The sequence below is a fragment of the Rutilus rutilus genome, assembly GCF_951802725.1.
Source record: "Rutilus rutilus genome assembly, chromosome: 11".
NCBI lineage: Eukaryota > Metazoa > Chordata > Actinopteri > Cypriniformes > Leuciscidae > Rutilus > Rutilus rutilus.
The window spans coordinates 34,220,471-34,235,396 of NC_140216.1; the positions used below are offsets into that span (position 1 = coordinate 34,220,471).

A 14,926-nucleotide genomic window follows, 5' to 3' on the forward strand; every position below is an offset into this window, starting at 1 on the left:
GACTCGAACGCGGGTTGCCTTGTGCACAGCTATGGCAAATGACACAGCGCTCCTACATAACAGCTCATTTTTATCAGTTCTTTTGTCTTTGGGTCATTATATTTCTCATAGATTTCTGCTTGTTCTGAATCAGATACAGATAAAATAGCACAGTAAAGATTACATATGAATGCATTATAGAGAGCTATTGCGTGTGAATTAATTCTACCTGGCAGCGTCTCTCTACTAATTGTGAAGCTGTGGGTTTTAGTTGCTAAGAAATATATGCTAGAACTTTTCAGTTTCTTAGCTATTTTATTGATAAATCACAGAACAGTGTTGAGAATACATTTATACCTTCTGTTTGTTTTCGTTAGTCACATGTGTTCTAGTTCTAATTTGCCACCACTGATCAGTCACCATGGACACCTTCATAATAACAACAGCTTTTCGTCATTGTCTCATCATCACTGTGTATTTAATTTCCTCTTGTGTTCTCATTCAGTGTATGGTGTTGTTCGTGTCTGCAGGCTGTTTCTCATGTTGGCTGTTTGGATTATTCTAATAAGTCTTATGTGCTATATTCCTCATCTTCATTTTCATTGAACTTAAGCGTTACAAGTACCGTTTTTGGATTCTCTACCCACCTCTGCCTATAGTAGGCCCTAAGTACATGTTGCTAATTATTATTACAAATGTAAAAATACACGAACACCTTAAAAAAGTGTAATTTTACAAAAATTATAACTTTTTTTAATGTTTTTTTTTTTTTTTTTTTTTTTTTAAATGGGAGCAACCAATCAAATGGGAGCAACCAATGAACTTTCAGCTTTTTAAGACGCACCCTATTAGATGGAATATTTTGAATATTATATTAAGTATATTAATCATTTTATGGGACTATCCTGGTAAAATTAAGGACAAAATATCTAATAGTCTTTTTCTTTTTCAATTTATTTAAATGTCATTATTGATTCATTTAAAAATATATTTTAATAAATACAATTATTCGAATCAATACATTTATGTATTATACATTTGATTCATTTAGTAATTTGAATTATTATTCTATGAATTTATTTTTAATGAATAAATTGATAATTTAATACTTAGTTCCTCTAGTTCTCCACAATGGCAGGCTCTTTTATCAGTGGAAAACTCTAGAAATCTAGATCTCAATTCTGTTACTTTGTTTTTCCGGTTCTTTTGATCCTGTAAATATGAGAAAGAAAAAAAAAAAAGGAAAAAAAAGCTGTTCCACACCTGATGAAGAGGAACATTACAGAGTTCAGCTCTGCAGGTCACGATTATCACGATTGATTACTCCTCCGTTCAAAGCATCAGACTCGGCAGGTTTCTCTCTCTTCTACACCTGTCTTCCTCTCTGTTCCTTTACTCACACGTTCTGTCCTCTGTTCCACTTTCTCTGAGACAGACGTGCTGATATTTTTTTACTTATTTCAGATCTATTTTAGAGGTTTGGTGTCTTCGCTCTCGTCTCTGTTTCCGTCTCTGTGGACCTTTGGTTCTGTTAGCAAGACAAGAAGACTGTTACAATCTAAAAATAGATTCATTTACATCTGAGAAAAGAGCTTCCGTTTCTGTCGCAAATTCCACATGCATATGCAAACCATGATTTTGCCTGTAGCTTGTTTGAATAGACAGATTTTCCTATTTGTATGAGGAGAACATAAAATGGGACACATACATACATATTTGCACATGGCTTATGGTGTGTACACAACATGCTCGCTATAATAAATGCACATTGAATGCTCTAGTTCAGCGTTGAATTGGTGCAGGAGACTCAATAGAGGACAAAGGCCTGTGGTTTTCCATTGTCTGTTTTTAGACTGTAGAAATTGATTTCATTTTAGTCTTATCTTGAATGAACAACCTTAATGACACAGTCTGGAATGAGCATTTAAAACATGCTCTGCATGTTCACTCAAAGTTTGCATTCTATTTCCATTTTTGGCTGAACTGTTCCTTTAAGTAAACTTTGTGACCCATGTATGGAAAACATAATTAGCGCTGTGTGATGTTTATTCACCTTTCTGCCCTCCAAACCTCTTCCAAACTCTTTCTGTTTGAGTGCGAGAGAATGAAGCAGTAATTAGTGATTAGTGATAAGCCTCTCTCAGTAGATTAGACCAGCGAGACTCGTCACAGACGCCCCACTGCTGATTTACCAGCTGTGAAAAAAAAGACGAGAGAACGAGGAAACACAGAGATCACCTGGGACATGTAGTACATCATTCAGATTTAACCCCACCATCTGTTTAACCACAGGAGAGAGAGAGAGAGAGAGCAAGGCCTTTATGAATGTGAAGTCAGCGAGCGCCCGTCCTGAGGAAACGAGCTCACTTTGTCAAACATCTGGGATCTGCTTTTTATTTTATTTTATTTTATTTTATTTTATTTATTTAGTTTTATATTTTACCTGCACATAGATTTATATGTTTTAAACCTTTTACATGTTTTTTTAAATAAAATTTTATGTATGCATTTATGTTTTAATAGACTTGCTCCTTTGTTTAACATATTTTTTTAAATGATGATTTAAATAATATATTTATAATTCTGCACTTTTTTTACATATTAGCAAGTACAAAAAGTTAGTCAAACAGCTGGTCAAATGTTCTTGCTTCTACTGAAGTGCAATATATTCTTTCACTGTAAAAAATTTGTAACACTCCCAAATCAAAAATTTCAATTGACCGATAACATCTAAATTTTTCAATTGGCCCAAGTGAAATTCTGTAAATTCTAAAATTAAATGTACAGATTTTCACTTGGGCCAATTGAAAAATGTAGATGTTATCGGTCAATTGAAATTTTTGATTTGGGAGTGTTACAAATTTTTTACAGTGTTGGATCGTCTCAGATCATTCTGGAGAATATGATCAACACGTTTTGTTCATGTCAGCTCCAGTACTGCTGTCAGTAAAGCAAACTTAATTAATCCTATGTCATACTTTTCACTCAAATTGTTATGCTGACAATATCATTTGTAATAAAAACCGTAGAAAATGCAGAATCGAAGCATTTGTACTAGTAGTCTTGACCCCACCGGCTGGTAATCTACCTGAGGAAACAAGTTGAGTTGATTTTCTAGCAGGGTATTGTTGTAATTTCATGGTTACTTGAAGTAAAACTCCCAGCAAACACCTGTGCAGTACTTCATGGTTTCAGATCTATGTGACAGAGTTACTCAACAGTCGCCTGCAGATATAAGCAATCACTGAGAGATTGAAGTGTTTCTATACGCCATAGTGAAAACAGTTTAAAACAAGCCAATCTGTTATTTAATCTGTTTGGAGAACATCAGATACACACACAGTGTTAGTGCACAACGGTTTTAGCTGGGTAAGCATGACTGTGTGTATGAGAGAAAAAACTTTATGTAAATAATGTCTCTTATTTGACAAGAAATTGGTTATAATTGGTTATAATTATCGTGTATATATATCATAATTTGCCAGCAGATATATTAGGCTGCTGTCACTTTAAAACCTGACGCACGGATCCATTACTGTTACACATGCGTTTTCCTTCTCAACTGTTTATGTTCACTTAAAACATAACTGATTGTTTACGTGAATACTCACCAAGACCGGCATTTTGACATTAATTTGGGTGTATTTGACTGTTTAATCACAATGAGCACAAAATCTGTGGGAATGAGTAAGATTATGCGCAATAGGCGTAATCCCATGTTGAAATTCAAGCCTTATGACACTAACAATATTCATCCGGAGCAAATGAAACGAGTGAGTGAGGGGAGGCGGGTTTGTGTGTCAACTCGCTATCGGAAAGATGAGAGAGCGAGAAAGCGCAGCTGGTATCGTGTATCTATTCGATATGTATAAAATATTTTTTATATTTGACTACACACTGCACTTAGTTTATTATTTCAGATGCCTTTTAAAAAGACTACAATTGAAAAATGTGTATATTATATATCAAATTCAGCCCGCCAAAATGGCTAATAGGAGTGACTGCGTTACACGCCACTGCTGCATTTTGTGGGTTGGCGGGTGTTAAATAATCATAATACTTTTTATTCCTCCAAAGCATTTTTGATACTTGCAGTTAACACTAATATGCAGCGTACCTGATAACTCCATTAAGACTCCTCAGAGGAGTGAAATGTTCCTCTGGGTGATTGTAGTTCATTCGACAGCGTGTTTGCAGTGTTTACACGTGTGTGTTGCTAATTGGAGGAATTGGACTGTGTGTGACTTAAATGCATCATCATTTCTGCTAACGCTCTACCTCGACTGGAACAAGCTGAACAGGGTAATTGAGTAGAACAGAACAAACTCGGCACTGGAGGAGAGGGAGAGAGAGACGAATTTAGGAAAGAAGGAATATTGACGATGTGTCAGGGACGAAATTAAAGGTGTCTAACTAGGTTTGAACCCAGGCTGGTGTTCAGATTGGTGAGAATAGGTTCTTTATGGTGTGAAACAGCAGAGAGAGATGCATCTGGCAGCAGGTTGTGAAGTTGACTGATGCATTACTGAACACAAAAGCTTTAGGTCTCTTCAATTTCACCTTCATGTGCTGTGGAAATGGGGAATTTCATCACACATATGATATAAAGCCTCCTCCCAGCCCTCACGAGGTTCCTGAGCTTGTGTGTTGGAATCTGAGGAGAATAGTGCCCCTAGTTGTGCTCCATAGGTCTTCATACATGCAATCCCAGCAGAACCCTCTCTCTCATTCTCATCCTATCTTCTTCTCCCTGGTGTGCAGACACATTTTGAGCGTGAAACTAACAGTAACAGCAGGCTAGCGATAGGCACCTCTGTGTGAGCTTTGACATGGTATTTCCTCTCTGCATAACAGTTTATGAAAATCAAAGACGCTCTTTTCTCAGCCACTGAAGGTGGATTGTTGTATGTGTGAGTATCTCTTGTGAATGAGTGGAGGAGTCAATTATATTACGATTGGAATAAGGGGAGGGGTTTTGACAGTATGATTGGAATGAGGAAGAGTTAGCAGTGTTTCCCACAGGATTTTGAGAGACTACCCAGAGGAAAAATGTATTGCTCAGTGGTTGCTTTTCCAACGCTTCCTAAAACTTAGAGTAGACACAACTGAGATATGAGTCCAAAATGAGAAACATGGGATTGTAAACATTTTTATTGTCTTGCTTGTCAATAAAAGCTTGTCTTGAGACAAATATTTTCAGATGTAGCTTTTTTTCATGACATTGGGGTTTTTTACCTTTAATGGACAGGACTGTCTAGGACGAGAATGGAACTGGAGCAGGAAAGTACTTTTAGCTGGGACTCGAACTCATGCTGTCTGAGGTGCTGCTGTGCCTCGATGTCGATGTGCTGTCCACAAGACAAAGGGCCCTATCATACACCCGGTGCCAGGCACGACGCAAGGGTTTTTTGCTAGTTTCAGCCTGACGCAGTTATGATTTTCACGTCCTGTGCCACGTTGTTTAAATAACACATGCATTTGCGCCCAAGTGTGCGCCCATGGGCGTGCTGGTCTGAAAACGAGGTGTGTTCAGGCACATTGTTGGCGCGTTGCTATTTTGAGGCAACTGAAAAAGACTGCGCCATTGACCAACAAAAACCTGGTCTAAAGTCAATGGTGCAATATTGTTTTTGTTATTTAAAGAGCGCATTAGTAATGTGCGCCTATAGGCCTATAATACACTCTGCTTATTACACACACAGGGACGCCCAGCAGCACACAAACATGCCACTAGTAAAAATAGAAGGATTACAATGTAAAAGATTATTATTGTGTACACAAAGATATGGTGGAATCCGGCTTGTCCCGTAGATGGTCTGCTTGCGCGCTTTAACCTCGTGCACGAGCAGATCCGTTTCCTCGCTAGAGAAGTGTTCAAATCCGCCATGGCGCGAGCGCAACTGCCTTTTAAAGGAAATGGGAGATGAGACTCTGGTTGTTTTTTTTTATGTTACGCCCAAAACACACCCATTATTCTTTTAGACCATGCGCCGGGTGTGCCGACCATTTTTCCCATCGTTAAACTAGCAAAAGTGGATTCGGACACGCCATAAGTGTACTTGCGCCGTGCGCTTTAGACCATGCGCTTAGATCGTTAAAATAGAGGCCAAAATGTCAAAGAACTTTTGTGTTATTATGAGAAAGTCAAAACGTACATTATGAAACTATTGTCGGAAAGAATAGGTCTAGGTACAGTAATTAATGGGAAGCTCTGAGCTACAATAGTTTTGAAAGGAGTTATTATAGAAATGATATGAGGAGTTACTGAAATTAAGGAACCAAATATGAAATACGTAGTTTCTATAGAAATAATGGGAGGAATAACAAATAATTCTGACAATGTAACACTAGGTCTATATCTGAAGAATACTCCCTGGTGGAAGCTGAGATCATTTTTCCAGTAACCTTCTATTTCTTGTAGCACCATTCATACTGATGGGAGGCCAGTGGAATTATGGGAGCATGAACATCAGGATATGGTTAGCAGTCAGCTGTGATTGGCACTGGACAGCTCAGCTGAGGGGCCTATGGGAGAAAAACTCAATTTGGAAGCAGAAAGGGAACAGAGACCCAGGAGCAAAACTTCTGAGATGCAGCAATAAAAGGCAGGCACACCGCAAATCTGCTCGGAAAATAGCTTCTCCGATGGGTTATTCTGCTTCATGTGCCTGCTGAGATATTGCTTTGTCAATTTAAATAGGGAGCAACTAGTGTCATAAAAGCAGACACATACCTTGAACTTTCACCATCTTTCTCTCACTTTGGTCCTCTCTGTCTTTAGTTAGTTATTTTATTTGAAATTTGTCAAGGCAGGATATTGCAGCACACAAAAAAAGAACAGTTACTTTAGCAGCACAGCCTGAAATGAGTCAAACATAACACATATTCAAACATCATGGTAGGTACAATTATAAAACTATTTAAATGCACACATAGAATTAAAAAAGAACAAAAGCAGACACATACCTTGAACTTTCACCACCTTTCACTTTCGTTCTCTCTGTCTATAAATAAATGCACATACAAACACACAGTGTCAATAGAAATATGTTTTTTTTTTCTTGACAATGGATCAATAAAATGGATCAGCCAGTCAGCGCGCATTAATTTTATTTAGCTCAATAAATGTCTCTCGTTTCTTTCCACAGCTCAGAGGATTATTATGAATACAGCCATGGTATCAGTGCAGAATCATATGACTCTTACGGTAAGTGTCTTCTTTTTTCTTTTTTTTTATAATCACATGAAACTACTGTACTTTGTCAGCATGTCTTGCTTGATTTCCACTCTTCTAATGCAATGACACAATAAGCTGTCTATTTTATAATAACTCCAGTTAGTACATGAACCTTCAGTCTGTCACTGTTTTCTTTTGCCTGTAGCACGCTCGGCTCCTGCTGTATTGTTGTTATAAATACTGCTGGCCTTGCAAGACTTTTGGTTGCAGTATCTATACAACAGCATTGAATTTACTTGAACAGACAGTTACAATGAATGTAAACAGGAGACGGGTTTTGGATGCAGCGAAAGAATCAAAATGCTGTCGGACGAGCGTTCCATGGAAGGCAAATAAGTTTGCGGTTATGAACAATGTCAGTACAGAAAAGCATAAATATGGCAGAGATATCTTGAAAAGAATTGCAATGCTCTGGAATTGCTGATGTTGCTGTTGTAAGCTCATTGTCCCAGCAAAAAAAAGATAAGATGTGCCATTATATTTCTCAGCAGCTAGAATATTAATGTGTGTGTGTGTTTTTAGTGTGTATATACAGATGCATTTGTGCAGACTGAAGCATTTGTGTGTAGAATTTATAAATGATATTGTAACAGAATCAACTGCTAGTTTTGTTTACCATATAGTTTCAAAACTTTATTTTATGTTTATTTATTTTTTTAGCTTTGGGCACTAGAAGTTGATTTTCCTTTAAAAAGATTTGTGTGTGTGTGTGTATGAAGCTCAATATGAAGGTCAAATTGGAAACCTTTTCCATATAGATATAATGATGTTTATACTGCACAAACTGTATATTCTATCCCCTTACACTAACCCTACCCCTAAACCTACCCATCACAGAAAACTTTCTGCCTTTATACATTTTAAAAAAAAAACTTTACTTTATTTTTATACCAGTTTTACAAATGGTGGTTTTTGGAGATTTTGTCAGGTTTTGGTCACTTCTGGGTATAAATTTGTCCAAAAAATATAGTTAAGTAGGTACACACACACACACACAATCCATAACACTCAAGTTAACACTTTCCAGGTGGTACAAAACACAGACAGCTTGACAGTTCAAAGAAGAACTTCCTATTATCCGGCTGATACACATCCTTATTCTTTCTAAACGCAAGGACAGTGCGCGCGAACCCTTTCTTTGAAGCTAGCGCGGGCTAACCTGAGATTGACAGCTCTCTAATTAAAGATTATTGGCTCCCATTCTGAAAAACAAGTGATTTTAGAGAAACGGCCTTTGTGCCTTTCTGTCCCTAAAAAGAACTGAAAACGAGCAAGATCACACAAAAGCTGTCGTCGATAGCGCTCTCGTTCATCGACGCGAACGCTCGTGAATTAGCTCTGCTGTTACGCTAATGGTGGCGGTAACCTCTCGCCCGAGGGCACTCCACTAAACCCCTTTCAAGTGGCTATTTGATCCTCTGGTGCAATTAAAGTTGTTTTGTTCTTTCTGAGGTGAAGGACAAAAGGAGGATGGTTTGGGGACGTTTCTCTTTGATTGTCAGTGTTAGTTGGCCTAAATGATCAGAGATCCCATGAGCTCAGAGAGGGAAGATATTGGATGGTGTCGTGACTCTTGGGATTTGTTACTTTAAAGATTGGTGTTGTTCCTTAAAAGTCGCATTTGAAGGTGGTTTGGATTGCTGCATGTTCCACAACTACAAATCACTGTCAGCGTCACAGTCGGTTCCTGTTTAACACAAACTTACAAGGAAATTACACTTTACTGGCGTCGAAGCATGCTCAAGGTCACATCTTACCCCAAAAATGCATTTTATATAGAGGAAAATATGTATAAAATATGCTGCTTAGAGAAAATTAAGCTTATTTTTAGGGGAAAAAAGTATTATATTTTATCATTTTTATTCAATGTTTATGACAATTAACCACATTTCCCCCATTCAATGAGTCCAGAATTTATTAATTTGTTTTATTTATTTGTTTATTACTATAATTTCAATATCATGTATTACATGTATTAAAGTAAAAGAAAATTTTATAATTTTATATATATATATATATACAGTATATATACTACATTTAGTCAAATAATATTGTAATTTAATATTACAATAAAATGCATCACAATACCAAAAATTCTTATTTGATGTAAAATATCCTTAATTTTCCTAATGCAGAATATAATTTATTTTCATTTTTATTTTGGTGTGAAATATGATCCAGTTTGTTTATTTATTTATTTATTTTTTATTTCAACAAAACAATCACAACAAAACAGCAGTGTTCATAAATTATGATGGGGGAGTTGAAAAAGTAATAAAAATGAGTAAATATTAAAAAATAAAAATAAAACCGGGCATCTTCTTGACAGGTTGCCCATTTTTCAGCACATCACCAAAACATGACACTGGTAATATTTTCACCAAGTCTTGTTTATTCTTTAAAGCTTATTTTCATGTCGGTAGTTGGAAATACGAAGTAGTCCATTAAAATGACTGTAAATCATTGTTTAATCACATTTTATATGTGACTTTTGATGCGTGTTATCACGTCTGTACACGTTTCATTGTCCGTTTACATACTACAGTGTAGACAATCATCACACAAACTGATTTAATTCACCAAAATACATTTGTGCATGCACTCAAACATGTCAGTGTTAGTCTGTGACGCAGAAAGAAACGTATCTTACAAATGTTGTTCAGTGTTTTATGAGCATGATTTTTCACTACAGAATGCTTGAATTGAGGCTTTCTAACAAGAGCTAAAGGACTGTTTCACTTCCTGACCTCTGCTCTTTGTCTCCCTCTTCAGGCCCGGAGGAATGGGCAAACAACCGCAACAAGGCGCCACCAGCAAGGACAAGCAAAGGAGTGTACAGAGAGCAGCCGTATTCCCGGTTCTGACCAGCTACACTCCTTCGTGTGCCCTCCCAAGTAATGGATTTTCTATGGACTCTATTTCCTTTTTTGCAAATAAAATCAACCAAAACGACAAAAATAGAAAGTTGAAGAAGTTGATGGGTAAAACAGACATGGAAGAGACCCCCACAAACGGAATATTACGGGATCACCGGATTATGTAGTTTAAATCAGAGAACCAATCAGAATTCAAATAGACTCACTTATGTCGGAGGGAGGCGGGCACTAGCAGTTGGGGGCGGAGTTATATGAGGTGAACGATGTTTAGATTTAGCAGTCAGTTTTTTGTAGATACTTTTTTTTTTTTTTTTTTTTGATGGGTGATCAGCTTCCATGTGTCCCTTGTAAATTTGACCTTTAATGAAATTTAAGTAGGAAAAAAGTAAAAGAAAATCTCAGTGCACCTGTTGTTTTTCTTCTTTTCTCTTTTCTAAATGGAAGGTTCTTCAGCGTTAAAGGCCTTATAGGAGCATGTCGTAAGAAAAAAAAAAACTGTGTGCAGTTTCAGTTGCGATGAGAAAAGCCTGCATAGTTTTGTCTGGTTTTTGTGTTGAGCGTTTAAACCCTTTAATGAGCTCTGTGGTAATAGGTGTTTTCTCCTAGTGAGCAATCTACTTTTAGACCTTCTCTGGAGCGTCTAAATCAAAAGAATTTGACTATTAATCTGACTGAAATTCACAGTAACATGATTGTGGCTAAAATCCCCAATTCAGTTTCCCAATTTGAGGTGATACATATGATAGATTCCTTCAAGAAATACATCAAGGTAATGACGTTTCCGCACACTTTCCTGTGCAATTCTAATCCATTATAGCACATATAATCCTTTATACACCACTAATGTTGGTTAGTCCATTAGTATGTCATATAGCGTGGATGGGTTAAAAATAGTGACAGAGCATTTAAAAACAAACGAAAAGCATCGCTTGTGATAGTCTACGAAATTTAAAGGGAATCCAGCAGTTTTTGGCACATTGTGTATCCTTTAAACCTTGTTGTAATGCATTTTAAGTGCACAGCAAAGTGTTACTGGTCATTTCTAAACCAAATACTGTTGACTAAAGTTTAACTAGTACTCTTTTATAAAACTATTAAAAGTCTAATCAAATGTATGCTGAAGTTTAAAAGGTGATAGTAATGAAAATTATTGTGGTACTGGTGGTGGCAGTTTAATACATTTCTGTTAAGAGCTATAATATTTGTAAGCTTGTGTAAGCCCTTTAATTCTCGTCTCAGTTGATTATAAAATAAACTTTTTGAAAGCAAAAATATCATTGTGTTTGAGAGCACATTTTGTCCTTGTTCACTTTGTTAAAACTTCATAATCTAAACTAACATCTGATGTGTATTATCATAAAAACAAAAGTGTAGCGTACGTTATGAGAAAAAAGAATGGGGAAAAAATCCTTTAAGCCCACATAAATGTGAAAATAAACCAAAAAGTTTAGTTATCCCCCTTAACTTTGTAGTATTTCCTTTAAAAAAAAAAAAAATGATAACCTGATGCATGTAACTATTTTGACAAGAATTCCCTGTGCAACCAGCACAATTAAATTCATCTGTAATATACCGTACCCAGCAGCTTGAAATAAATTTCCAATTATAAACCTACCTTATTATCTGTTATAATTCTTTCTACTTGAAAACACACGAGACTCTTCTGTGGTAAAGCATATGAAGTTAATTATCTACTAATATATCTTTAATCCTACTCCTTTAGATACGGTACTATTGCATCAGTAAGATGTTGCACATGGAAAGTAATTCCACATATTGTCTTTCATATTCTAAGATTCAATAATGTAAGCAGTGGCTTTTTGAACTTGGTTCTTTTTGGGGATTTCTGCTTGCTGTTTTTGCTCTTTCTTCCCCCTTCTGGTCACATGACCATCTCTATAGTCCACTAAACAGCCCGCCCCCACATGACCTCTAAATGACCCCAGCTGACCTCAGAGCTGATGAGGATGGCGGTAGCTGTATTTACAGGCCTTCGTTCCACAAGGTAAACAACCCGTCACAATCTAATCTCATCTAAACTAGCCCTTAAACTGAATAAAACAAAAACAAACCTGTTCATTTAAAGCTTTTCTTGGCTGAGGAACTTAAATTAGAAGTAAAATTGTAAAAAGATTAATAAATAGCTGTAATATTTCTTTAACAAATCATTATTATCACCAATTATGTTTAAGAAGGAGCTAAACTTATATATTTGTATGTGTGCTATAGCTTTAAATAAATGAATGTTTAATATTATCATACTATAAGCTTTGTAAACCATTGCACATTTATGGTAAACTTGTGTTTGTTTGTGTCTTTTTGTTGTTGTTTTTTATCAGTACAGCTTCAGTTTTTATGTTTCTCTTTTCTTTTTCAGATTACGATAGCTGAGCCCGAAGCCGTGAAACACCACTGATGCTCTTCTCAGATTGTTTGGGGTGAGCTTGATGTTTTGAAAAATTCATTTCTGAGCTGTTAAATGAATGTGTGTGCGTGTGTGTGTGTGTAAGTATGTATATGTATCTATCTATATATATATATATATATATATATATATATATATATACTTTTCCCAACTGTTAAAAACAGAATTTTTTTTGTTTTGTTTATTTATTCGATTGATTGATTTTATCGATTTTATCGATTTTTATCATGATCTATTGAACTTTATTATACACTTATGTGGAAATTTTCCTTTGGCTTCTCATGAAAAAAACCTAACTTTTTTTATTTTTTTATTTATCTTTTGACTAATTGATTGGGTATTACTTGAACTGTTAAATTAATCTAAATTAAATGAATATATATATATATATATATATATATATATATATTCAGTTTGAATGGAATAGCAAAATTATTACTTCATTTACATGGTTTTATGAATTTAATTCTTTGTCAATTAAAAAAGTTGTTTTTTATTTTTAATTTTTTTTATGAAATGCAAAAAATACAAAATGCATTCCAAATCAGTCCCTTGTGAAGCAGCATTTCAGTTAGGATGCTGTTTAGAAACTTAGAGACTTGCTGTACTGGTTGAAAACAGATCTATGTAAACACCCTTACAACAAATAATGACACTCTTTTGCAAGACTATCTAGAGTAATCTGCCTTTCAGGGAACACAAACACTTATTCCTTCCCTTAAAATACTCTCTAGGTGGTCTCTAGTACTATTGTAATAATACAAGGCATTTAAACACAAATGAGGGGTTTAATGTGTAAACTAACCGAAGTCGTCTGACAGTATTGATGAAAGCAAGAGTTCTAAGTGCGTATGCAGTTAAATCCCCGCCTCGAGAGAGCAGACATGCTTTCCTCCAGCAACTGTCAAACAAGAGCTTCCCTGGCATGAGAGGATAAAGAGCTGAGCCGTAGGGAGAGGAGAGACGGGTAGAGATCTCAGAGAGTAATCCTATCAGTGCGACTGCTCTCCGTGTCTGATGACTGCACTGAGTGCCACCCTCTGCCTCGACACTCGTGATCTAGTCTCTGACGGCAGAAGGTCTCGACTCCTTGGTTTCACTGGCCAAGGACCGCCCAAGAGGACGTCTGACCGTCATGTTTAGGGGTTGTCGATATCCCTACGATAACAGAACGGCGTGCATCCACTAAATGAATCATTCTAGAACGTTGTTGCAAGGCTTTCTTTTTCCATGAGGGGGTTTGGCTCCACGACTGCTTTGTTTCCAGCCGGACCTTTAAAGAACGCGACACAGTCAGGTGACGACTTTGAAACTCCCGAAGTCTGTATTTCCCATTTTTGTGTGCCTTTTCGTGGGTGTGACACCTGAGGCTGAGACTACCCATGATCCAACATTATTGGCATAGAGAAGCATACTTCTTCATACATATTTTCAAAATACAATGATTGGGGATGCACTACATTGCAAGTATGAGTGCATCTATTTTCAGATGAAATTGATCTGGGGTGCGTTTCCCGTACAACTATATAGCTTGCTGCTTAACTACCATAGTACGATGCATCGTTGGAGAAATCAACTAGCTAGTCACGACTGTTTCCCGAAACCGTATGTCGCAAAGTATCGTTCAACCACTTTGGTTTATGACGTCTTTAATTAATCTGTTTGAGATCGAATTAACGCTAGATTTTGTCATATAAGTTACAGACATGGCATCTGAAGATCAGTTATTTTGCTTTATTACCAGACTCAATATTTGGCTCGTTCTTACATAGTAGAGCACGTTCGCACATGGCGCAGTCTTCAAAAACGGTGTTTTAAATCTCTTGACAAACTAAAAGACGTAAATTACATTTGTATGTATTCTAAATAAATAACACGGGTTGTACTGAATGTCAGCTTGCTTATTTTGCTAAAGATAAGGATTTATTCAGTCTACATCTCATGTAAACTAGAAACTATGCTTCTAACCACAGCTCGAGAGCTGTCGTTCCAACCACACAAGTTTGCGATGCTGTTTGTGAACGTTCGTTGGAACGATGGTTTCGGGAAACACCAAATCGTTGAACTATGCTGATAACAACGGAACTTGCGACCATAGTTGGCTAACGATGCTTTCGGGAAACGCACCCCAGATTAGTAAGTTGCAGGTCAGTTAAAGGTCTTTTATGTCTTTTCTTTTGTCTAAAAGGTTCTTTAGAGTTTCAGCAAAGAACTCTTATCAAGAAATGTTTTTTTCAAGGTTTCTCAAACGTTTTTGTTCCCACTTCTTTCCCCCACCACCACAAGTGTAACAAACATGCAAGAGAAATGATGAAACGACAGTGTTTATCTCTCTATAACCTCCCTAGATAGCCCAGAGAAATTGCTGCATAAATTGGTTTTTCCAGATTACATCATGGTCATTCGTAC

The 14,926-nt window shown here is 36.5% G+C and overlaps 1 protein-coding gene across 1 annotated transcript in view; it reads left to right on the forward strand.

The window, feature by feature from the left end:
- The window catches only part of khdrbs3 (KH domain containing, RNA binding, signal transduction associated 3), a 142,921-nt gene extending 131,347 nt beyond the window's left edge, over positions 1-11,574 (forward strand). Inside the window, exons 8-9 of the mRNA XM_084423515.1 lie at positions 7,128-7,186; positions 9,989-11,574. Coding sequence (XP_084279641.1) covers positions 7,128-7,186; positions 9,989-10,080 — 151 coding nt within the window. The 3' untranslated portion in view covers positions 10,081-11,574. The remainder of the gene's footprint in view (positions 1-7,127; positions 7,187-9,988) is intronic.
- The last annotated feature ends 3,352 nt before the right edge of the window (positions 11,575-14,926 follow it).